The sequence below is a fragment of the Chiloscyllium plagiosum genome, unplaced genomic scaffold, assembly GCF_037043375.1.
Source record: "Chiloscyllium plagiosum isolate Xiang-an unplaced genomic scaffold, Cpla_swu_hap1 HiC_scaffold_12, whole genome shotgun sequence".
Lineage (NCBI taxonomy): Eukaryota > Metazoa > Chordata > Chondrichthyes > Orectolobiformes > Hemiscylliidae > Chiloscyllium > Chiloscyllium plagiosum.
In genome coordinates, this window is record NW_028270150.1 from 67,459,482 (window position 1) to 67,486,239 (window position 26,758).

At 37.6% G+C, this 26,758-nt stretch overlaps 1 protein-coding gene across 5 annotated transcripts in view; it reads left to right on the top strand.

Annotated features, from left to right (window-relative positions):
• The window catches only part of il1rapl1b (interleukin 1 receptor accessory protein-like 1b), a 1,405,689-nt gene that overhangs the window by 103,966 nt on the left and 1,274,965 nt on the right, over positions 1–26,758 (top strand). For all 5 annotated transcript variants that reach the window (XM_043700749.2, XM_087992884.1, XM_087992883.1 and 2 more), the window contains exon 2: positions 3,037–3,138. In XM_043700749.2, coding sequence (XP_043556684.1) covers positions 3,057–3,138 — 82 coding nt within the window. In that variant the 5' untranslated portion in view covers positions 3,037–3,056. The remainder of the gene's footprint in view (positions 1–3,036; positions 3,139–26,758) is intronic.

The window sequence follows — 26,758 nt, forward strand, 5'->3', positions numbered from 1 at the left end:
TGGCCAGCCCATGTCCCATGAGTGAATAAAAACAATATTGGTAAAGATTAAAATAGGACTATTTTTCTGACTGGAGGTTTCAAAATGAATTATTCCCAATTGCTATGATTTTCTTGAGTATGAAAGTAATATTAACATTGGTATTTCAATTTATCAGTATTCCTTCCTGATTTTAGTGTTATTCCTCACCAGAGGGTAGCATGTTGAAAATCTAGCCTCACTATTCCCAGAGTCGCTACAAAATCTAATAATTTTAAAACCTGCCCCAAATTAAGTGACAGAAATTACAGACTGGGTTGCTGGACTTAAAAAAAACAACTTTTTTTTTTACAAATAAATAGTGTTGTCTAGTCTCTCTTTAAAACAATTTAGACATCTCCAACCAAAATGTTGTGAATGAATTTGTCCAGTTACCCCACAATACCAAAGCAGTCAAATCAATACACAAACAAGCCAGTACCAATGCAAAACAATGCAAACCAATCCTAAACATACTATCTCTCATCGTATTTGGCCCCTTAAGGTTACAATACTTCCCAAGTCTCTCATAGATTATGTAGTCGGTCTCTCTCTGGCTCTGGCTCTGGGTCCGTGAAGCTGCTTTCTTTCTCTCAGGGTGGTCAGCTGGTCTCTGTTTCTTGCCACGCTGGTCTCCTCAGGAGGCCTTAGACAATTCAAGGGATTCCAAGAGAGAGATCTGCAGGTGAATCCTGTTTTTATACCTTTTAGATAGAAAGTTCCAGAAAACTATAGTTCTTGCCAATCAGGAAGGTATACTTAATAGGTTGAACCAAAAATCGATCATTTAGATGGCATGTCACTGTTGGTTTCTATTTGTAGCAGGACGCAGTGCCTTTCTGTCTGGGCCTTCCTTTGTTTAGTGGATATGTTGTTGGGAATGTCTGTCCAGAATAACTGTTGCCTTTTACAGAATGCTAATATCATTAGCACCTGGCTGCTGTATTTGCACTATGTCTGGTGTGTGGGTTTTGGGATTTCAGTGTTTTACTTGCCAATGTACCCAGCATCCCTGGCTGTTTTGCCAAGTTAGCAAACTATGTTTCAGTGGCCAGGAGGCTGCTGCAATTGACTCTAGCTACAGGTAAACAATTATTAAGTATCAACATATAACTTCACTAGTTTAAGCTGTAACTTATTCACAGAGACAAAAACAAAGCATGGGTTATAGATGGAAGGAAAGACGAGGAAGGTAGCTCAGTGGTCCCCATCCACAGGATTTGCTGAAATGATTCTTGTGTAGATCTTCTACTTTTCAGTCTTCCTTCTCCAGGTACTTGTATGCAGGTGACTGGTTCCCACTTAAAGGTTTTTAGCTTGTCCATTAAAGGTCACAGCTTATAGCAACTGCAATGGAGAAATAAATTAGATATCTTTTAGGCTTGAGATAGTTTAAGTCTGCAGAGCCAAACAGCTTCTTGTCTTCCAGAGGTTCAGTGGTTTCTCCCAAAATTTCATTCCCTGCCTTGCCGTTCAGCTGTTGATATACAAAAGGCCTTTCTCATTAAAACCTCAATGATAGGTTTGTAGACTAGTGACCAATCAGCTACTTGTTGCCAGGCAAAGCTCCAGTCTTAAACCCCCTTGGCATCAGCTCATAGGCAAAATAGTAAGTTTTCATTTCTGCTTGAACAAACAATAGCAGTGTCGGGTTACTTGCTTTTAAACAGTGCAACAATCCTTCAATTCTTGATTATTAAAACAGTTCTTTTCCAATTTATGTCCATAATCAACATTGTTGAAAAAAAGTGTTTTGCTCCTTACATTTCATCTTATTATACCTTTCCTGGTGGTTATGCCAGCAGCTGCAAACTAGATATTCATTAATCCTTCTAAAGAGTAAATGGTTCTCGATTCATTTAAAGAAATTGTTCAGCAACATAAAGGACTTCAAACCTTCTGAAGCAATCATTAGTGGATGGTGCTAAATGAGTTTGTACAATCACCTGTAAACCTTTGCTTTTTTTTTAAGTATGATCTTGTGGAATTGGAGAATATCAATCCCTGACCTTTTGATAATTTCCCACCCTTCAAGTTGAGTGCATCTTTGGTGAACTGAGTTGACATGGGGATTAATCAACTAGGAGAAAGTGAGGATGGCGGATGCTGGAGATCAGAGTCAAAACGTGTGGTGCTGGAAAAGCACAGCTGGTCAGGCAGCATCCGAGGAGCAAGAGAGTTGATGTTTCTTGCATGATCTCCTCATCCTGATGAAACATTGACTCTCCTGCTCCTCAGATGCTACCTGACCAGCTGTGCTTTTCCAGCACCACACTTTCGACTTGGACATGGGGAATGTTATGTGTGGGTCTGAAAAGTATAATACTGAAGAGTGTCATAAGAACCATGCATGATGATGTCACAAGGAACAGTTTAGGATCTTCAGTAATCAATCATATCCTAGTCCTTCTCTTTTATCTGAATAACAGTGTCTATCATATCTAGCTAACCTGCTAGCTTGTAGTAAATAATTACTTGGTAAACAGTAGCCAATTCTAATTAGACCAACAAGTGATTTTCTTCTATCACTTTACACCAAGGAGGACCTATAGATTCCTACAGTTAAAAAGGTGAGGGTATGAAGCCACTAGAAGTGTGAGCTCTAAACTCTGTTCAGAGCAGATTGGCTTTTGGATCACTGATTTCCCTTTGGAGCCGAAAATCCAAAACAGTTGTTTGACCTTCTTTTTCAATTTGGTGCCTAATCTGAATGATGATCCCAGACTTAGCAGTAGCTTTCAAAAGACAAGTGGTTGTATACATGAAAAGGAATTATTTGGAGGACTGCAAGAAAAAGAGCACAAGAGTTGGTCTAATTGGATAGCTCTGTTGCATAATTGCAATAAGTCTCAACAGTAATCTGTATTAATTGATTCACTGTGATAAGATTCATTGAGGGCATTTGCAAGATTTATGAGTTCACAGAAATATTTCGCTAAGTAGTCTTTAGGCATATCAGAACTGATTTAAATTGTGCACTTTGCATATTATTAACAGGCAATATGTTTTACTTTACAGGCTGCCTTTCAAGCTGGAAAATGAAAGTTGTCGTTCATTTAATGATTCTCTTGTATACATCCACAGTGCAAAGCTTGAAGATTGTATCCAAACGGGGTTCAGGTAAATGAGTAGTTTTCAGTTTCTCATTTCTGTAATTTGCAGCTGTAGTGAAAATTATTTCAAAATCTAATTCTAATTCATATATCCAATAGTCAATACTCTAATTTCCTTGTAATAGAACCAGTCATCCTATTAAAATCAAATTTTTGAGCTTGCAAGCGCACACAATTTATTGCAATTTGTTTATGTATAGATTGCAGAGAAATTAAGTAATTTTGAAGTATAAATGGTTTTTCTAAAGCTTAATAGATCATCCCAGCTATTTCTGCCTTTCATTTATGTTGTTTCCAAGCATCTGTGTTTTTCGATATGGATTAAAGATTTCTATTTACTTGTCTGGGAAAACTAGGAAGGGAAATTTTATCTGGTAATAAGAAATGGACAGATGGGAACAGTCAAAGATGGTGTCTCCATACAACCAAAATATTGTATTTGGCTCTGAGAAACTAGGGATGACTTGAAGTCTGAGGAGACACCTGGTAGCAGAGATGGGGCTAAAGGAAGCAATGTTTTCTTTGTACAACTTGGGCATATTGACAACTTGTGAAAAGGCAGATGTAGTGTTAGCTTAAGTGAAAATAGTTGTCTGTGAAAAGGCTCAAATTGTTCCCATGAGTAGATGGTGAGTGCAGTTACAAATATCCAACTGGATATTTCTGGATAACGGATCAAACTGCCAGGGGATATAGAGTTATTGAGGCAGTCCATGACACAACTGCTTTTGAAAGAGTTCTAAAAGTAGGTCTTCAACAGTGAAAAATTGTAATTCCTTCTAAAGAAGAAAAAGTTAATACAAGTAGGTGACCCATAATGACCTGACCCTTTTATCTTTTTATTGCTATTTGATGTGCTCTGTGGACAGTTTGGCCACATGTTTTTGTGTTACCCATATTTATTTTGTTAATTCTGGATTAGGGGATACATTTGTACATATAAATTGTGTTTTACAATTCTGACTTCATATAGTCATGTTATTTTGTTTGTTCAAAACTCTGAAATTTTGTGACTTCATTCTCTTCATAAATGCCTGGGATCTCAAACTTTGTTTCCTTGAATGAAAACTCTTTAGGCTGACAATAATGCAAATTGCTGGTCTCATCAGTGATCATAAAAAGGGTGACATTCATTCTAACAGCCAAGAATTATGTCCACTGACTGCAGAAAAGAAGGTATAAATGTGGACAATATGTTCTGCCCTACCACTGGGATATTCAATGCAAAACATAACATGAAAAGTTATCAAATTCTTTGTTCAGGCATCTTAAAGATTTTACCCCCATTGGTCAATATATAATTACAAAACGTCTCCAAATTTGAATAGAAGGTCAAGGTAAATAGAGTGCACAATCATAAGTTACTCATTGATATGCAGTTCTAGTATATAGTGGCAAAATAGACTGCTTCTACATTTGAAATACTTTTGGCAGCAATGACTTCTAATATGAACTAAACCATCTTCCATAGGGAAACTGGATAAGTGAAAGCTGGTGTGGAAGGACAGTAACTTTTTTTCTCTTATGGAATAGTTTTAAGTTGTATTAACATTTCTACATTTATGATATATTTCACCAAATCTCTTGCAGGAATTGCTCAGATATGCATATTGTTCATATCTGGTGGGGAGCTGTAGATTATGATTCTTTTCTGAATGTACTAACCTAACGTCTCAGAACACAGGCAAATAATATTTAAATATTGAAAACTGAGAGAATGGCATGCAATTCTTGCCCCATGGAGTTGATCATGCCTAATGTGTTTATCACCTATTAATTAATTTAAAGCAAAATAAAATGTTGGATGTTAATATTTGTTTAGATATTATTGATGTACATTTTCTTAGCTTGTGTTCTCAGTGGGGATTTTCACTTGTGGGTGGCACGTATTTGAAATTAAAATTTGCATTTCTGAAGCAAACATCTTGTACCAAATTTTCAGTGATTCCATTAGTTGAGGTTCCCTTCTGATTGGAAGTGGGAAAATTATCATAATTGTTCTGAAATTATACCTTAGTTTTATAATATACAAAGAATTAAACATCTGCATGTAATTCTTTGCCATTATAACTGAGGTCTTGCCCTATTTATCTTAAAAGATGACACTAAAACAATAGAACAAGGAGTCATAACTTTGGCACATTTTTATTGGTTTATAAATTTGCTGTAAATGCTTTTGTTTCTCCCCGAACTGTATTTTCAAAGATGGAATTTGCATTGCTCTTATTTCATTTGTATCCTTCACACACTAACTTCTCCAAAAGTGTACATATCTTGTGCTATATTAGGAAGATGTCACATAATTCCCAATCAAGTTGAACATTATTTGCATATTTTCTCTGTCAGCAATATAGCCTATGAGCTATGATGGGATCCTATGCATGCATGTTTGCTGAAGTTAACTTTTAAGAGCTATCAATGTTTTATGATGCCCAAATGATTTTTGGCCATCATTGGTTTGACTGGGTAAATACGAAACACATTGAATAATTCCTTGACTGCATGCGTGGTTTCCCAGTCAAATGATGGTTGGATGATGAAATCTAGAAAATAATGCATTCACTGTCCAGTTTTATTTCATGAATTTTAATTTACTGTCACTTCCAGAATTGTGATTCTGTAACACTATTTTTTAAAATGGAAGTTATAACAGGTGTATTAAAAATAACTGCATTTGAAATTTAGATATTATCAATGTTAATTCACACATGCAATTGTGTATTTTAAAAAAGAATGAAATTAACTTCTGTACACTTTTTGAACTTTTGAAATTTAATACTGTAGATCGTTACAGCATTGATCTTTCTATAGATCACATAGGTCATTACAAAGTACATGATTGATTCAATTGAAGTGAATAAAGTTGGGTTGGAAAACTCTTGAGAAATGTGTATATGGATGAAGGTTAATAGATACTCTTGAATCTGTCAATTATTTCTGAGTTACTTTGAAAGTCCAGGTGCACTTTTATGGGATGGTATTCACTTGGGATATCTATATTTTAAATAGGTATGATGCTGAACGTCTGTTTAGATGATGAAATGGGAAAGACATCTGATCAGAGTCCAGTCTAACATTAGATGGCTTGATCTAAATGACACCATGTTTAAAGTCTTTACTGTTTGTCATGCACGAAGACATTTGTTTTAATTAGTATGGCACATGTATTCCATACACTTCATGTTTCAGGGCATTCTGGGATGTCATTCCAAAATACCCATTGTATTTGGTATAAAGAGCAAAACTATAACCCTCCATGTTAATTGCATTGAACAGTTTGGACACATCTCTTTTATTTGCACAATCCTCCCATTTTTGAATAATCAATAGTATTCAGATGTAAGTTGATGAGCTTTTGATTTAACAATTTAATGTAATTCATTTTAATTGACATGGTTCAGTGCAGATTAATTTGACTGAATTGAATTTGACTTGTCAGTTTTTTACTTGTAATTAAGAGGTGAATTACAAATCTTGAACACCTGGAAAGGTTAACCAGAAATTAATGACTTAGAGGTTGGTGTGCATTAAATTTCTGAAATTTTGTCTTGCTTTGTAAACTTATTTTCAGTAGCTTACACAATCCATGCTAGGAATTTAGACTTCAGTTTAACTCGGTTCAGTATAGCAACAAGCTTAAAGTTGCAAAAGATATTGGGAAAGTTCTCTAAGGTGCGTGGGCGTATCTTTCTTTAAATTGAAATCATTCATGTTGATCTTAATTCTGAATGTAATGTCCCATTTTGTCTTTTGGTGGTTTTGAAAATTTTAATTATTTATGTCTTGCTTTGATTTAGAAGAGTCATCAATGATGACCGCACAGATAATTATAGATTTCATTGTTACACTCAATGTGTTTGTGATGCATAACCAAAATCATTTCACTGTGACAAAGCCGATCTTCACATTGGCAGGAAGATCTTGACTACTGATAAACTAGGTCGGGTGACTTAGTGGTTAAATCTACCTGCCAAGGAACACACTTGGGGCCATCCCAGTATTAATTCATTTTTTGATACCAGGTTAACTAACTTTGTTTTGCAAACGTAAATAATATGTTCCATGGCATTTCACAGGAGTATTAAAAAAAAGTATGAAATACAACCACATAAGAAACTGCAAAGTTTATTGATACAGGTTGGAGGATGTAAGGGCTGTGCTGGTGAATTCATGATTTTATTTGTTCCAATTTTTAATGCATAAATTGCTAATTAAACACATTGTGAACTTCAAACCATAGATTATTAGTCAGATTATTAGTTTTCATTGAGTCAGGTATAGTTGTCATTTGTTTGGAATACACGTAAAAAGTGTTGGATTTGAAGTTGTGGAACACTTTTAAAAGATTGCAATTACACTTGAATTGCTTATTCATTGCTGCAAGCATGTTTCAGAAAAGGTCCACTGATTCCAAAAGGACAATTCAGTTTGGCAGGGAGAAGATTGCTCTTTGGTATATGACAATAAATTTGCACTGATTTTAACAAAAATCTTTACCAGAAAAGGAAGCCTTCTCAGGATTTGATGGAACAGCTCAGTGTTATCCAAGTAAAATTATCTAAATTTGGAATTTTAGGCTGGATAAGAATTTCAATAATGTGATGAGAGATTCTGGTTGATGCCCTCAGTGAGACATTAATTGCAGGAGAAAGCTTACATTTATCATTGACCTTAGTGAAACTATGCATCCCCGCTGGCTAGTATTTACAGGAACATGGAGTTCAGCTGTTGCAAAAGTTTTAATTTTCATGAAATCAAAGGGATGGGCAGGGAGAAGAGGACAATCTATAATGAAAATTGTCTGCATGATATATTTCTTCACCATAGAACAAATGGTCTGTGAGTGAAGTAACATCCATAGTGTACAACATTTTTCACCCATCTTTTTTTGGCATTTAGTTTCACAAGTCATGGGATCAGACCATCCTTCTAACACAATTAATTGATAAATCCAAGCTGGATGAAGGGGATTCATCAGAATCTAATGATTTGTGTAAAGGACCATTGGTCCAGCTGTTCAGACTCCAGATTGGCCAGTCAAGACCTGGATACGGCAAGATATGACATGTGAAAATGGATTTGCCAGCACAGATCAGAAATACAAGAATTTTTGTTTTAATACTGAAATGGGTCAGGTGCCCAGAAACCACTTTCCTACCCATTCCTGAGTTCACCCCCAAAAGACAAAGAATAGGCATGCACTGTAAGCAGCAGCCCAACCATTGCATGTGGATAGATAATTGAGCATCAATTGACCTTGTTGAAAGTTCAGTTGACCCTAGTGTTATCCTGAACAAATAATATGGTTGGTGGAGTGTGGGCAGGAATGGAGAACCTTTTTTTTAAAACAGCAGGAAGGAAGATGAGTACTATACTTGAAGGTTTCCCTTTGCCCGTTGGGAACATCCTGGCATGAAATCCTATCCCTCTTCCTTTCTACCTATCTATACTTCTAAACCCATGCCATGCACACTGACTGACCATTGTACCCCACGTACATATGTCTGGGTTCCTTTGAGACCCCTTCATGTGCCTGGATGCAGTCCAGCAGTACCTGTGCTTTGCAAACACTGAAGGACAGAAAGCGCAGTCTACATCTGTTAGACCACTGCCACACAACCACAATGGTTGTGTCTGTCCAAAATAGAAACAAAAATGCTTTCTGACTCAACAGCATTTGGTAGCTTGCAATTGGTTCCTCTTCCCATTGCTCTCCTTTTCCTTTCTGACAATTACCCATCGATTACTACAGGAGGGCAGCATATCCACATGATCTTTGTGTTTGAAAGGAGGATTGAAGTCACAGCAGATAAATGTATTTTTTTCTTCTGGAGAGTTCTTAGAGCACACCACATAACTGCCACCACTAGCAAAGCCACCCAACCCCCTACCCCCACAACCACGTCCCCCAATGTATAAACTTTTCCATGCATTTCAAGCACCCGCTAGAGTCAGCCAAATGATGTCTGTCCAATTCATTGTCTCAAACACCCATATAAGCTAGGTGCAAGTCTCTGCCTACATCAGTTGATTATTGCTGTGTTGTTTGTTTCATCCACTGAATTCATCCAAAACTCTTAAATTAGACACCAAGTGTTTCAAAAGTATTTTATACAAAATTCATTGAAGAGATTCCACATGGTTTTAAACTAAAGATGGAAATAGCTGTCAAAATATTATCTTATATTAATAGTTCCATATTTCTTTCATTGGCATGACAAATCTTTGCTTGCATGAGTGTTGTTGGTCACATTGCATGACAACAATGCAAAAATGCTTTGTTTTCAAAAGTTGCATAGTGCTCAAAATCTTAAGTTGTTAGAAATAATGGCGTTGACACGTTGCTATGCAATAGTTTTGCTCTGTGTTTATTTGGATTGTGACATACATTTATCTGTTGTGACTTCAATCCTTCTTTCAAAAACAATGATCATGTAGATATGCTGCCCTCCTGTAGTAATCGATGGGTAATTGCCAGAAAGGAAAAGGAGAGCAATGGGAAGAGGAACCAATTGAGTTGAGTCAGAAAGCATTTTTGTTTCTTTTTTGGCTCTACTGAAGTTTTAAATTCATTTTTACATCGTCCAATTATTTTCCTGAGGCACCATTGACACCAAGAAGACCTTAGAATGGTAGCTCAAATTTCTTCAGTCCTAAACAAAGCTAAAGGACACTGGTTAGAATTTTAAAAATTTCTGCTTAGTTGCCTGCTCCAAAGTTGGTGAATTTCCAACAACGAAATGGCTTTGTTCAGATATTCTAGGAACAGTGGCAATAGTCCCTTTTTAATTGCTAATTTGTTTCAACAATGACTAAGTGATATCCCATTATCTGAACATAGATTACTCATAGGTCTGTTTTAAAATGCAGAGGAGGTTCGAAGGGACCCTTGGTATATTTCATATCTAGTTTGAGACTATTGTATTTCTACTCCATGAGGTATAAAACCAAACTCAGTCTGCAGGTAAAACCTCGATTCTGTTCCAGTGCTAACATAATTACATAAATACACTTCAAAACAGTTAAAACGTGTATCACTTTGTGATAAAATGGCTACAGATTGCTACACTTTCTAATATAGGAACATAACATATCGGTTGAGAAATGGCTGGGACGCATATTGAATGCTTTCCTGTGGGCAACACTTACATGGACTGTCTCTTTTAATTAATCTCCCAGGGAAGTCAATAACCACCATGTTTGTTTGAAAAATATGCTTTAAATTTGCATTCCTGACCCAAAAATCATTAAACAAACAACTGAGTATTAACCTAATTGTTATTACTTATTGTTTAGTTGTGTTCTCAAGATGATTGCTTCCATAAACCATTTGATCATCAGTGCTTGCAGCTTTCACCATCCTCATACATTTTGGTATTGTTCTTGATTAAATTCCTTTAAACAGAGTTAATTTATTTAGACTTACTTCCTTTTAACAGCAGTTTATTCAGATGAGAAATAAAGATCCTGCAATTTCAAGTGTTTCCTGAATTCTAAATATGCTGGCAGTGGTAACAATCATTGAAGTACTTCTGACAAACAGCTCCTGCTACATAAGTAAACATGATAGATGGTCACAGCAAATGAGATGATTGGCCAGTTTATTTTTTCATGTCAGTTGAGGGAAAGTGCTAGCAGAACACTGAAAATAATTGTTTCTACAAATAATGCCATGAGATAATCTGCATGTTCTTGAGTCAGAGTCATACAGCACAGAAACAAACCCTTCGGACCAACTAGTCCATTTCGACCATAATCCCAAACTAAACTAGTCCCACCTGCTTGGACCAAATCCCTCTGAACATTTTTTATTCATGTACTTATCTAAGTGTCTTTTAAATGTTGTAACTACACCCACAAACACCACTTTCTTGAGTTCTTTGTTTCAAATTAATCTGTGCCTCCAATATTGCAATGTTCCCATAGGACACAATCTTGTCAGTTTACATTCTTTTGAAAAGTCTTTGAGTGGAACTTGACTCCACAACCATCAGACATGTCATCAGATATTCACAGTTTGTATTCTTCCAGTCTCAAGAATCACAAAGGATATTCTGTAATCTCAAGATTATTTTCATATTTGAAATGTCACTCACACCTGTAGCCTAATTTAAAAAAAAACTCTTTAATAAAGCAAGTTCAAGTTTCTAAGCCTTTTTTGTTTGTAATTTTACAATCATGTTTATTGATTTATTCGGCAAATGCATCAATGTTTGAAGATGGGCAGCTCAACATTGCGGATGTGGCCTAAATGGAGGACAAACCTTTAGCCACTTACCCTCAACATGAATTGTGGGATGTGATTAGCTCTGATTACATTTGAATCTTGTGTTTTCAACACTTTGCCATCAGCTATTTTTGAGCTGTTCCTCAGTCTTCCCACTTTTATCCTTTATTTTTATTTTTAGTACTAACTACATCATCAACACTGTTAGCAAATGTGACAAATGAAAATAAATTTTGTCTCAATTGATGGGAATGCTTCAGATAAATATTCAGATAAATCTTTTCTAAAATAATAACTTGAAGTGAAAGGTCACATTGAATTCTATGTTTTAAGGGTTTCTTGTAACTAGCAAACTCAAATCAACAACAGCTAAACAATACTAAACAAGACAAGGAGAAAGTGAGGTCTGCAGGTACTGGAGATCAGAGTCGAGAGTGTGTTGCTGGAAAAACACAGCAGGTCAGGCAGCATCCAAGCAGCAGGAGAATCGATGTTTTCGGCCATAGCCTTTCATCAGCAACTGATGCACTACAGACTGTGGAAAGGGTATTCTTCATTAACTACTAAATACAACCAAAAACCTATATACCACCTCTATACATTCTAACACACTCTTAGTAACAATGTTATCTTGTGTTTAAAGTACCCTGTGCTTGCGCAATTTTAACAGGATCCCTTTTTCCTACTGTACCAGAGTGAGTCTTTCATTGTCTTTTTTGAAACAAAAGTCCTTCATTTACTTTTGTGGAATTTGGCAACTCTAATAATATAAAAATCCCTTTGTATTGCCACTGATGTCCCAGGTCAAAGTGTATTCAAATAAACTTCAAGTAGCAAAGTGTGCAATGGTGACTCATTGGGTTGAACCATGCCACAAGCTTCATTCATTTAAATAAGGGAACTCTCCAACACTCCATCTGGCATTTAACTCCAAATCCAATGTTTTAACCTGATTGGTAAAGTAAAACTTTTTAAGAGGTTCTGAGTCTGAATGCAGCAGGAACAACTGCCACTACTTTTGCATCTTTATGTTAAAACCTGTATCTTACTTTTGACACGGACCCAAGGCAACCAGATCTCACGGGTTTGTCTCTGGGCAGATCTTGGAGGTTGCACTCCACTAATCCATTTTATCTTGAATAAATACATATCATTTAAAACTTAATCCTCTTATAAAGCTCAGAAGTCATAATAATTGCACCTGGAGCATTAAATCTGGAGTACAATTTGGGACAACAACTGTCAATGTCTTTGAGAAGGCATTTCAACTTGGCATTAGCCTGATTGGCTTTGTTACTATTTATTGTATTTTTAACTGGTTATAAAAAGCTGACTCAGTCAATGTGTTCTTTGCTTAAGTACAATCATGGATCAATGCATCAATAGTGATTGAAAGATGTCTGTCAATGACATAATTAGGTTATCCAGTGTTTGAGAGTTTGAGAAAGCTGCAAAACTTTAGCTATTCAAAAAAGAGACTGGGAGCTGATAATATTCAAAGGGACATAAGAACCTTTTTGTTTTTGTACATGAATTGCAGAAAGCTAGCATGCATGTACAGCAAGCAATTAAGAAGACATCAGTCTTCTGGCCATTATTGGAGTATGATAGTAAGGAAGTCTTGTTGCAATTGTACACAACTTTAGTGTACTTGGAGTACAGTGTACAATTTTTGTCTCCTTACTTGAGGGTGAACTAAAATCCATTGCATTGATTGTTGGAGTAAGAGGGCTGTCCTTTTGAAGAGAAATTGAGAATAATCAATATCCTCTGGAATTTAGAGGAATGAGAAGTGCTAAAGCATATCTTTGGAGTTTGAAGGGGTTGATACAGACTGTTTACCTTAGCCTGAGAGTCAATAACAAAAGGCAATGTCTCAGAATTAGGGATTGACCATTCAGTAGTGCAATGATCAACATTTCTTCACTCAGAGGATTGTGAATCTTTGAAATTCTGTGCACAGCTTTCCAGGAGTGGTTGAGTTCATTCAGAAGAGAGGCCAGTAGAAGTTTTGTGGACTGTGGGAATCATGTGGGAAAGTGCAATTGATATAAAGCTTCAACCATGATCCTTTGAATGTCAAAGCAGTTCAAGGAACCATGTGGCCACTACTTCTTCTATTTCTTATGAACATATTGATAGGTGAAGTTTTGGAATCCATGAAGTTAATTCATTTTTAATTTTACTGATATTCATTATTGTGCATGTGCAGAATACCTTTTGAGCTTAATTCCTCACATTTCAACAGGACGTCACACCGAATTGCTGAAACAGTCATACACAGTTGGTGACTAGGGAGGCCAGCAAATCAGTGCATAAGATGAGGGTGAAGAATCTTGAGCCTGAAGTGCAGAGTGAATGAGACACCTTGACCTCCTTCCATGATCCCTACCATCAGATAGCAGTTTTCAGATCATTCGACTCATTCAGAGGGATCACAAAACAGTAGATGTACTGAATATCCTCAAAGTTTTGGACTAATGACATCCCAGCTGTAGTGCAGAAATAGCTGTGCCACCACTTGTTTAGTACAGTTACAACACTGGCATTACCGGACAATGTGGAAACGCTCCCTTTTCACAAAGCAGGGAAAATCCAAACAGCCATTAACCCTATCAATCAACTCAAGATCATCAGCCAAGTGATGGAAGGTGTTGTCAACAGAGCTAATAAACAGCAGTGACCTGCTCACAGTTTGGTCTCCACCAGGACCACTTCACTTTAAACCTTTATTACATTATTCAAATATGGACAAAAAGCTGAATTCCGGAAGTGAAGTGATCGTGACTGCCCTTGACATTAGACCATATTTAATAGAGTGTGGCACAAGGAGCCGAATAAAACTGGAGTCAATGAGAATCTGAGGGGAAAGCTGTCTATTGGTTGGAGTCAAACATAAAGGAAGATGGTTGTGATTCCTCTAGATCAATGTTCTGTAGTCTGAGGAGTCTCTTTCAACAATGTTAGTCAAAAATGATCTTCAACAAGAAAAAATCTGACCATCTATTTTCCTTGGACAGTCAATGGCAATAACATCTTCAGGAGTGGGGTCCCATTAATTAGAAACATTACTGAACAAACTGTATCTTTATTGTGGCTAGAAAAGATCAGAGATTGGCAAATCTGCAGTATGTAATACATACCACTGCCTCTCCGCCATCTACAAGGCACAAGTGAGGAGTGTGATGGAATAACTGTAACCTTTACCATCTACAAGAACAAAAAGATTAGGGGCTTGGGAACACCATCACCACATGTAAGACCCATGCTATTATGATGGGGATCTTTCATTACTATTCCTTCACTGTTGTTGGGTCAAAATTCGCAGGTTCCTTCCCAACAGCACTGCGTGTACCAGCACCATGTGGATTGCTACATTTCAGGAAGACTGCTTGCCACCCTTTAGAGCAATTATGGGTTAATGGGCGTAGCCTATCCTGTGTACTTCCATCCCAAGAGTATTTTTATTTGAAATGAAGTTGGTATTTTGTATAGTTTTTGTAAAATAATCTCATTCTATTTCAGGGCCCCTGGAAATGAAGAGAATTGAATACACAATAACTCAATGTGCATCATGCCAATGGAATAGTGCTTTATCACATTAACTAATTCTGGACAAAACAACTCCTTCCAGGATATCTTAAGGCAGTAATTCAAAATTAAGCATTGTTGGGCTGGCTGAGAGACATAAGGAGAAGTACCATACCAACGCATCAACTATCCCCTTACACATTTTTTTTGTTTATCTATTTCTTTCCTCTTTTTTGTATGCTCCAGAGAACTTCCCTCCTCCTTTTGACTAGGCTTTCTTTCATCCTTTCTAATAGTGCCTTATGTGACTTGGTGTCAGATTAACACTCCTGCATTTTTAACACTCCTGTGAAGAACAGCAATTAACTTTATTAAACACATTCTAGTTATGCAAGTTCTTGTGATTGTTCATGAAAAGAAACAAAAAGAATACTGATAGCCATGTTTTGAAAAACATCTTTACACCTTCAAAACAATTAGCAGACAGGCTGGTCAATGTGAAATTCATGCTTTGTGCAGAACATTACAGGTCAGGACTAATGAGAAAAGAGACTGATTAACTGAGTTTTCATTGAACTCTTCTCAGTTAGAACACCTACCTATTGTGTTTGTTTAAAGCATTTGCTTATTGATAATTCAATCAGAATTGAGAACAGAGTTCAATTGAATTTGTTGGATTTTTATCTTTGTCTATTAATCAGCTTTTTATTATCACAGCTATTTGTTCCTGAATTCTACCTTAATTACTGCTGGCTAATATGTCAATTATTAGGCTCAATGTGAATTTACTCTACAGTATTAATTAATGTTCATGCCAATACTTGTGTACCTTCCAATCAGCTCCTATCAGGATCCAGCTGGAGCTGACATACATTCTGTCTACCACTTTTATAGCCAGCAGAGAAGTTCTGCCTCTCCACATCCCCAACTACTGATTGAACTGCCTGACCTACATTTGAACTGTGTAAGGGTGAAAAGCTAGTCTATAACTTGTAGTGTAACCCAATTTGGTTCCTGTATTATATTTCAATGAAACATTTACTATGATTTTGCCTGATATGGAAGAACGGTCTTATGAGGAGAGGCTGAAGGACTTAAGACTGTTTTTGTTAGAGAGAAGAAGATTGAGACGTGACTTAATTGAGACACATAAGATAATCAGAGGGTTAGATAGGATGGACAGTGAAAGCCTGGTGATGGCCAATATGAGGGGACATAGCTTCAAATTGAGCGTTGACAGGTATAGGACAGTTGTCAGACGGAGTTTCTTTACTCAGAGTAGGAGGACCGTGGAATACACTGCCTGCAACAGTAGTAGACTCACCAATTTTAAGGGCAATTAAATGACCATTAAATAGACATATGGATGAAAATGTAATAGTGTAGGTTAGATAGGCTTCAGATTGGTGTAACATTGAGGGCCGAAGGGCCTGTACTGCACTGAAATGTTCTATGTTCTATTTTTCATCTTATTTCCTTTTGTATCCTGTCAATCAGTGGTCCTGCTTTATGCTTCAGTAGCATTGCACATACCATGGTGTCTTAAGAACCTCTCACTCAATCCAGAAATACTTCAGTTTTGGTTGACCATCTAAAGGGTGCGATCGGGGCAGACTCTGTAGATCAATGTTATTGACAGTATTGAGAAAAGGCAAGTTTTTTCCATGCAGGTTTATAACTTGGCATTATTGAGAATAGTTTTCCTGTTCCACTGTCATTTGCCTTTATCCCACACTACAACTATTTGATGCCACTATTACAATATAATGCCTCAGAATTGTTGTTTAATCAGAATTCAATGCAGATCATAGGAAAAGGATTAGATTATCCACTGCCACAAGCCAGTTCTGCCTCAATGAATTCACATGACAAAAATATATTTGTCTCCTGAAAAGAATCCTGCATGAGAGTTTAGCATTTCAAGGAAGACTGAGGCAGTAAAGGGTGAAATGTACCTCGAATACTAATGAGCTGTTTTTAGCCTAAGCTTTGGATTTCAATTCCTAAACCCCTCTCCCTCTTTCTTCCATTGTACTGTAAAGTCTATGGATGGAATTTTCTCAGTCCTTGAACGATGTGGGCCATGGCAAGAAAAATGAGCAAATCATGAGATGGCTAGGGAAGAGATTTTAGATGTCGAGAGGAAAAAAATCCTTTTTTTTTCTCTTTCAACCAACTGTTGGATGGTGAAATTAGATTTTTGCTGCATTAGCCTACATTTGGGGGGATACCTTGTCAATAGCTCATGTCACCTCATTTATGTGCAGATTTCCATTCTTCCAGTTGCAGGCTAGAAACAAGGTAGCGGCCATTACCAGTATGAACATTAGTGCTATATCTTGGCAATCACTCACCACTTGCTAATCTGAGCTTCCATCTTTGACATCAAGCACCAAAATCTCAGGGTAGACTCTATGGGCAGTGATCACAAACCCGCCCCTCAAACCCTGGTGTACCTGCCATATACCAGCCTCATCACATTGTCATTGTACATTTTGATCTGGTTACAGTACAGCTCAACACTTCAACGCTGCACTGGCATTTTTGATTGGAATACTATTGTGAGGGAGTTGTTGCACAGGGGTAATGTCATTGGCTTAATGTAACAGAAACCCGGGTTAATGCTCTGGGGGGTATGGCTTCAAATCCCACCAAAGCAGATGGTGAACTTGGACTTCAGTTCAAGTCCAGAATGAAAAGAAATGGAGCTTATGGTGACATGTAACCAGACTTCATTGTTTTTTGAAGACATTTGGTTCTTTAAAGTTCTTCTGAGAAGAAAAACACCACCCTTACCTGGTCTGGCCTCCATGTGACTCCAAACTCTGAGCAAGGTGACTGATCGTTAAGTGATGCTCGACAATTTGAGACAACATGATGGCTTACATCAACATGAGGCAGCTGTGTACATGGGAAACATGTGCATGTTCAACTGAGTGGCCATGTCATCAAGTCTAAGGAGGAGTTTAAGTCAGGCAGAAATGGGAACTGCTGATCCTGGAGATTAGAGTCAAGGTTAGAGTGGTGCTGGAAAAACACAGCAGGTCAGACAGCATCCGAGGAGCAGGAAAATCGATGTTCCGGGCAAAAGCCCTTCATCAGGACTGCTGTCAATCAGGGTATCACAGCAATAATAAGGACAGACTCCAATGTCATTCTAGGGACATGAATAGAGTCAGGGCCAGGGAGTCCATACACCTATAGTTTGGCAAGTTAGCTATAATCAGCCATGTGAGTCCTGTGCATCTAGCTTGGGAACTCTTGGGGAGTTGTTCAGGAAGCTGCATAGAGGTGAATTGGCTCTGATCACTCATCATTTGGGGCTGAAAAGTGTGGCACTGAATGAGCACAGCAGGTCAGGCAGCATCTGAGAAGCAGGAGGTCGACGTTCCAGACATAAGCCCTTCTTTGTCACATTCCTGATGAAGGGCTCATGCCTGAAACGTCAATTCTCCTGCTCCTTGGATTATGTCTGACCTGCTGCGCTTTTCCAGCACCACACTTTTCAATTCTGATCTCCAGCATCCTGCAGTCCTCTCTTTCTCCCATTGTTCAGGGCTGTCTAAGTTTGTCAAGGAGGTGGGCCACGGTCAGTCCAAGAGGTCCAGCCACTAAAAGGTTAGGGGCTTTCTTGGGGCTACTGCTGGAGATGTTGGAGAGCTTGAGAGTAGGGATTGGAGGCAGCGTACTTGGATTCAGAGGAAAGCAACCTAATATAGAAGGTGATAGAGCATTAAATGGAAAGGGTCCGTTTGTGAGGGGGTATCATCAATAGTCTGCACTACTCTTGTGTTGATGGGGGCAGCGGGGGATGAAACAGTAGATGAATATACTTGAAATGTTGACTCTGGACGGCAAGGGTGATTGGTGGAGAGATGGAATCTTTACATTTGGGTGATTAACAAAAGGGTAAGAGGCTGAGTTGGAAACTCACCATGTGAGGAGCAATTGTTGTTTCCTTCTATTGTGCCATAAATAACAGTTAGACAGAAGATATGATAATGGTTGGGAGTTTATCTGGAGGGATGGGGTGGTGTCTCATCATGGGGGCAGGAGCTTCACTTCTGAGGAATGTGAGGCCCTTTGAAGAACATTTCATTACACCAACAACCCCACAATACAGTTGGAAGACTCATGACATGGCACATGAACCATAGGCATGTGCAAAATACACCTCCTGGTACAATGTATTCTGAATCATATTGTGCAGTGTCAAGGATCAATCTCACGAATGCTTGTGTTTCACAGCCAATGAATTGTGGCCTGTAAAGATACATTATTTGGCAAAATTGTAAGCACATGCAAGTTCCCATAGAGTGCACATGGTGTAGGAGCTCACTGCGCATCTTCATCCATGAAACATTGGGTAACACTAGGGGTGGCCAGCCACAGCATCTTCAATCATGACATTACAGCTAGAAGTTCGCTCAGACTGGATAGTGAAAGTGAACTTTTATTAACAAATCTGTGTTCCTCAGAAGGTCATCAGCTTTCTTTCCATCTCAATACCTGGCTTCAGCAGATAGGATGGAGTGAGCCTGCCCTACAGTGGACCCTATTGACTTTGAACTTTTGGTCAGGTGATCCTGAAGTCGTATGTACACTAAGGGCTAGAGTGACAGATATACAGCAGATTCTCAGTTTGTTGGATTTCTTTTTAATGTTTTGTAATTTGAATGTTTATTCTCTGTGCCTGATTGGATTAATAGATTAAATTGTAAGTATTTCTCTAGCTGAGGTGATTACTTTCAAAACACACTATTGAAGAGAGATTTTCTGGAGATTGATGGAATTTTTTAAACTGGAAGAGTTTGAAAGTGAGTAAACAATGTAGTGCTTTAGATTTTTGGATTCTGCAGTTTTTGCTTGGACTTGGGGAAAATGCCCAAAATTTAGAAGAAAGCTTTTTTGCTTTTAACTAGCCAGTTTTGCAGACATCTTTGCTAAAGGTGAATATGCAGAACAGTTGCTCCTGAAAAGAGGGGTGGATTAGAACTGTTAAGAAAGAAGTTACCTCAGTGGGGTTTAGTTTAAAGTTCCAGACCAAACTTGTTTCTTTAAAAACTGGAAGGAGCTCTTTTGAGCTCAGTTATACGAAGGTTGCAGGAAGAAGCAATCAGTTTCTAAAGATGGTGAAGTCAAGCTCTACAGATGTAAGGAGCAAAATTACCACAGATGCTGGAAACTGTGCTGAAAACAACAAATGTTGACGATCACAACAGGTCAGGCAGCATCCATTGAGAGAAAGCAAGCGAACGTGGAGTCTGAAGCTCTGATGAAGAGTCATCTGAACTCAATGTTAGCTTGCTCTCTCTCCATGGTGTTGTCTAAATCGCTGTGATATCCAGCATTTGTTGTTTTCAGTTCCCATAGATGTGAAGTGGAAGAAGATTTTCTCTGGTGTGAGTACTGCAAAGAAGTGTTACTGGGATTAATGGGATTGTGCTTTTACTGTGTTTTAAAACCTATAAAGGTGTTACATAAATTTTTATTGTGTTTATCTTTTTTCCTAATCTTTTAACTGTTGAACCTGAATCTGCAGCATTGCACGTTTGTATTTCAGTAAAAGACAAACTCATTAAAATTAAAGGAAAAATGAATATGATCTTTAAACCAGATTTTGTTCCGGGCCTGACTTGTCCAGTAATAACATCAGCTGCGATCATGACAACGTTAAGAATGTAAGTTTGGGACAACAAGCGCACTTTGTGTGCGTTACTGTGACTTGTGTTTCAGTCAGTTGTTACAGCTGTCGATATTAGGATCAGACATGCAATGATTTCTTCTGGAACCAATGGCAAATGTATGCGTAATCCAATCAGCAGGCTTGTTAGCTTCTCACAGGACAGGGTGGTCTCTGGTGGCTGTGAAGATTGGACTCTATGGAACTAATATGTAGTAAATTCTTGAAGCAGGTGCAGGAGGTCTTTTGGCATATTGACAACATTTGTCTTGCATAATTACATCATACAGGTTACTAAAGCACTTCTTCCAGGCCCAATAAATTGATCAGTTTGTCTGTAGTTGTTTTGCAATCATGTGAAAGACTTCATCACGTCTAACTTGTGACAAGCCACTGAAGAGTACAGAGCATTACCACATCTGTGTAGCAAACTCTGAGAATCTTTCCGAACGCATTAGGAATGTATTGCAGTGCTGTGGAGTTCCATCAAAACTGAAATACTGTTCTTGAAAATAAAGTTGTATATGTTTTATAGCAAGGATTCTAATACTACTTTATCTAACACTCCAACGATGTAGAGATGAAATGGCCAGCTGACCAGTCTTAGTTGAAAAGCAACATTTCTAAGGGAATTTCTTTGCAAATGTAAGCACCTACTGGCCTTTCTACTGGAAAATTATGGTTGATTTGATTTACAGAAGAACTGAAAAAACGTTTTGGACTTCAATATGAAAAACAATAAATATAATTAGATATTGTTATGCAAATCTTTACCAATCATTTATTTTTCTAACGTTACATGTTAAACCTAAAACCACAATAAACATGCATTTAATTTGATCCATTTATACTTCTTAGTGCTTATTAAAATATAACTTTTTTCCCCAGGTTTGCTTGTTAGGTGTCTATCCCCTTAACTGTCTTGGGAGACACAAGTAAATGTCAGGTGACCTTTAAATAATTACTTTCAATTTAACCTCGTGCTTTATTTTCAAATGGTCGGACCAAGGTCATCTCAAGTTTCATATGAAAAATATTTTCACATGACTAACTTTACGATAAGATGTCACAATTCATACATCATTTAAAACTGAAGGGTATAAATTTAAAGTAGCAATAGTTGTTAGCTCACCAATGAAGGGAAATTATTAATTAAAGATGGCGGTGCCTTTTTTAACAAGGGACATCCGCTTCAGATTCAATTACAGCTTTGCACTCAACCGGTAATTGACATCAAGAATTATTAAATGTGGTGCTTAAGCTGCCATTGGTGGCATGAAGAGTATTTTGAAGGCTATCAAACAGCAAAACAAGGCATGTGAAATTTGTAATGGCTTGATTGAACAAAGTTTATACTGACTGTGCAAAAGATTTGTCCTAAGCATTTTTTGGCTCCAAATGAATTATGTTTCTGGCAATTAACTGCAACATTTGCCATGAACATGCTTTTAAAATGTTTATATGAACATTTAAAAGATGTGATAAGGGATAAATGTTGAATGGAGGCATGTTGGCAGAGATGAAGGGCAAATGAAAATCCAATATAAATTGCTGTGGCAATGCTTCACTTAACACTTTGAAGGAGATTGAGAGGTTACTGAAAACCTCACTAAGTTGTTGCAAAGTCACTTCTGTGCATTCAATAAATAAAACTGTTCATTATGCTTTTTTAGTTGGTTGTAATATGAACATTTCATACAAAACTGTGCAGTTGGTAGGTTTCCTTTTTAAAAAATTCCAACTGGCATGTCAATACAAAGCATAAAATTTAAAATTAAACAAGAAATGTCTAATTAGGTGGTCTTTGAAACTGAAAATATTTCACACTGTATTTTAGCTCAGGAGTAGTACTAAATAAAAGCTTAAAGAGAACCTTTTAAGAGTAGATGTAGTGTTAAGTACCTCTTTTCGCACTTCATTTAGCTACTCCTAGTCAGAGAAAAATTTTAAAATTATTTTCTGATTCGTTCAATCACGTCTCGGAAGACAGGTCATTGGTTTAACCTCTGTCACAGTTTCTGTGGCAGGTTTTAAGCAGCAGTTTGCCATTGCCTTGCACTTGCAGAGGCAGGGCAGGAGGGTGGATCCCCAATCTATGTTAGCCTGAATGGAATAATCTTAAATCCAGGCTACTGACAGTATTCTGAAACACATGCTAACCAACCCTCCTTTTGCACTGACTCCAAAAGTTTAGTTAATGTCTGCAGTGATTCTGTAAACACATGGCACTAGAGTTACCAAACAACATCCTTTACCATCAATCCTGACAGGACCATCATATGTGAAGTGAGCAGTATGGTCTTATTTCATGGAGAGTAATGGGACAGCAATAGAATAATGATATGTAATAATGACATTGTCACATGACATTGTAATGACAATTGCAGAAGCTGTACCAGAGTTTTGAGAAAATAGATTATATATATTATATATAATCACACTATAGGGAATCTAATTTATACACACACACACACATATATATATATCTACTAGCTGTAAACTATTCTTACAGACCATACCTGGAATTGATGCTTATGAAAGCCTAATTGGTCCCAGGCATTGGATAAAACATGGCAACCATTGAAAAGGCAAAGAGGAATTAAAACATTGTGTGCAATTATTGAAATGAACCTGGTGGTAAGAAGGGAAAGGAAAAAATGTTCAAGACTCATCAGGATATTGGTGGCTGGAAAAATGCACTTAGAGAATATATAGGAGGGAATGCCGAACAAAGCTGTGGAACAAAACAATTGTAGTGAAAAGGCCATTTCCCAAGTTTTGTGACATAAGCTTGACTATCATTCCCAGAACCATTCCAAGTGATTGGCTGACCAGAACTGGGAATTGGAGGTTTAGAAGCTAGTATTTTAGTCTCAACTTAAATGGGGAAGGGGTGGGGGTGTAAAAAAGCAAAAGAATCAGGTCAGTATGTAGCAGGGAACATTATGCGTGATGTTGCAAGGAAGAACTTGTTCAAAACATGGCATCATATGAAGTATTGATTACATTAAATGCATAATTCATTGTGAAAAAAAATTAATAACAATTTGCAAAATTTAAGCAGAATAAAAAGGCCTGGAGAAAGCATGAGTTGATTCATAAGCTATCTTTTTAAATGCTGGTAGAAACGTACATAAGCAAGGGGCTAAAGAAAAACTAGCTTGCGACCAGACCAGGTTGTAGTGTCAGACAAGGCTTTGTCAGAACGTACACAATCTACAGAAGATTAAAACAATGACTGCAGATGCTGGAAACCAGATTCTGGATTAGTGGTGCTGGAAAAGCACAGCAGTTCAGGCAGCATCTGAGGAGCAGTAAAATTGACGTTTCAGGCAAAAGCCCTTCATCAGATGCTGCCTGAACTGCTGTGCTTTTCCAGCACCTCTAATCCACAATCTACAGAAGATTTGGTAGAAATTTCAAAAGCAGCATAGGGCATTTGTTTGAGAGGAAAATAAAGTGCCACAGAAAAAAATAAATCAAGTGAGACAACTCAGTACATGGAGCACAGTGAAGAAACAGAGAGTAAAACCCATCACAGCATGAGAAAAGAATGCCACCTACCATCTTGAAGCGTCCATGAAATAGAGGGAAATAAGTGAGCCAACTCTCCATCGGGGAATACAATGAAACAACTTTGTTAAATCTTAAATATGTATGCAGCCTTCAAATATAGCCTACAGTGGAGAAATGGTGCAAACCTATGAATCCAAAACTGCTTCAAGAGAGCAAACACCGCAACATAAGGGAGAAATCAATGATTCTGGCTTAAATGATTTTTTAAAAAAGCTTTGTTACAGCTATCCTCAATGGAGCTACAGGAGCCTGGAGGAATGTCATTGAAAGTAAAAGGCCAGTTCCAAACAAATGTTAGACACAAGAAAAGACCAATGATAGAATCTCTCTTTACCAATCAGAACCCTGAAGCAGGAGTTGTATGTGTAAAGCTGAAGTTAATTCACTACACCAAAAAAGATTCAAGATGTAGACCAAAGTATTGAATTTCAATGGGAATTTCCAAAATTGTTCATAGATTTGGGAATAGATTTGAGGACCATTATCCTGAGGAATGATGCAAAATCGATTCACTTTTACCATCAAGGAAAATGTCACATCCACTATTGGAAAATGTTAGAGTAATTAATTGTAAGTCAAGAAAAGGAATAACTTTACTGACTATGGTTCTAAAACCTTATGATTCGATGAGTCTGTGTGGACCTTATCTCCTTATTTAAAGAGGAATGGAATATGAGATTTTGCCCAAGAGATGAAAGATTTTTAAAGCCAGTTTAAAAAGTCATGAATCAGAACGTGCACAGTGGATTCTAACAACCACCACTGACTCTGGGAAACTGAATACTTTTATCACACCTTTTCAGATGTCTTGCTTTGGAATAGCATACACACCAGAATAGCATACAGACCAAAGGTAATCCTTTGGAATAGCATACACACCAGATAGTTTTAAAACTGATCAGAAATAAATGAACTCCTGAGACAGATATTACACTGGAGTTAAAAAATAGAATTGGAATATTGACCAGAAAAATGCATTGAATGGAGCAACAATTTTGGTTCTTCATGTGAGTATTAAACTCCATACATACAATGGAAGTGGGTGACATCTTTGGTCCGTAAGCTTGCTGCTCTTTTCTGTCTATGGATATTTTCATATCAAACTGTTCAGCGATGGTATTATGCACCTCTCGAGCACGTGGGCCTTGAATCCAGGCCTCCCCTACCACAGCAGCCCAAGACCCTCTTTTGTTCTGTCCACCTAATATGATGAATTATACAACTCTCTCCTGTATTATTTGTGGTTAGTAAAAGGCAGCAATTTAAGATGCACCCCCTAAAATGGGTGTTGCAACATCTCCTTTCACTCTCGGTTAAAGGTTTGTACTGAAAGAGTCAAAAAAAAAGCACACATTGAAAGAACATTACATTGCTTTGAATATGGAGGAGAAAGTGAGGGCTGCAGATGCTGGAGATCAGAGCTGAAAATGTGTTGCTGGAAAAGCGCAGCAGGTCAGGCAGCATCCAAGGAACAGGAGAATCGACGTTTCGGGCATAAGCCCTTCTTCAGGTTCCTGAAGAAGGGCTTATGCCCGAAACGTCGATTCTCCTGTTCCTTGGATGCTGCCTGACCTGCTGCGCTTTTCCAGCAACACATTTTCAGCATTGCTTTGAATATACTGAGATGCAAAGCAATGAACTTGAATCTCTGCAGCAGACTGGTAGTTTACTTGTACATCCAGATTTGGTTATGGCAAATTTGGCTTGGAAGTATTGTTTATTACTATTGTCCAGATTGCCATCGTGGTGCTGTGTTTGGGCTGTGTGTTGGATCACGTTCTACTTGTCAATATGGTTATTTGTTGTACTGTGGTTTCTGATTTAGTATCTGTTTCATTGTGTTGTGAAAGCTTTTGTGCTTAACATTAGCATATGCCAAGTATTTTTGTTGAATTCACTGCACTATTTGTTGAGTGTTGTGATCAAACTTATCATCTATTGCCTGCATATCCATCTTTCATCTTCCCCTTTTATTTTAATTAAGTCATCTTGTAATTATCGATGAGCGATGAATGGGAATGATTGTTCACATTGATCTGCTGTCCACAATGGTTCTACAATAAGATTGAAGTCTGCAAATACACAGTAGGTATATACATTCACTTTAAACTGTTCCACAAAGCCTGTCAATTATGATCTACATTGCAAAGTTAAGTGGTCTTTTGCAGATTTAAGTATGGGAGTTCCAAGTGGTGATATCATTGGCTTGATAATGCCGTAGATAGGAATAATACCAAGGATAGGAATCTATAAACATATTGACTTGCAATTATTGGATCTATGGACTCCATAATAAAAGAACAAAATATTTTGGGTGACCAGATTGAATTGTTGCAGTGCTCTGAAAGTGTAATCGATTCCAGAGACAATCTACATGGAATTCTACATGGTAAGTTTGACAGTAGTTGGTTGAGTCATCACTCACCTGTCTTGTGGTGGATAGTGACGAGCAGTTTAAGATATATCCCTTTAAAGATACATCACCAAAAAGGTACGTTAGAGGAGTAAACACAATTTAACCAATTTCAAGTATTCGCCAGAGAATTGGGCGGCACAGTGGCACAGTGGTTAGCACTGTTGCCTCACAGCACCAGAGACCCGGCTTCAATT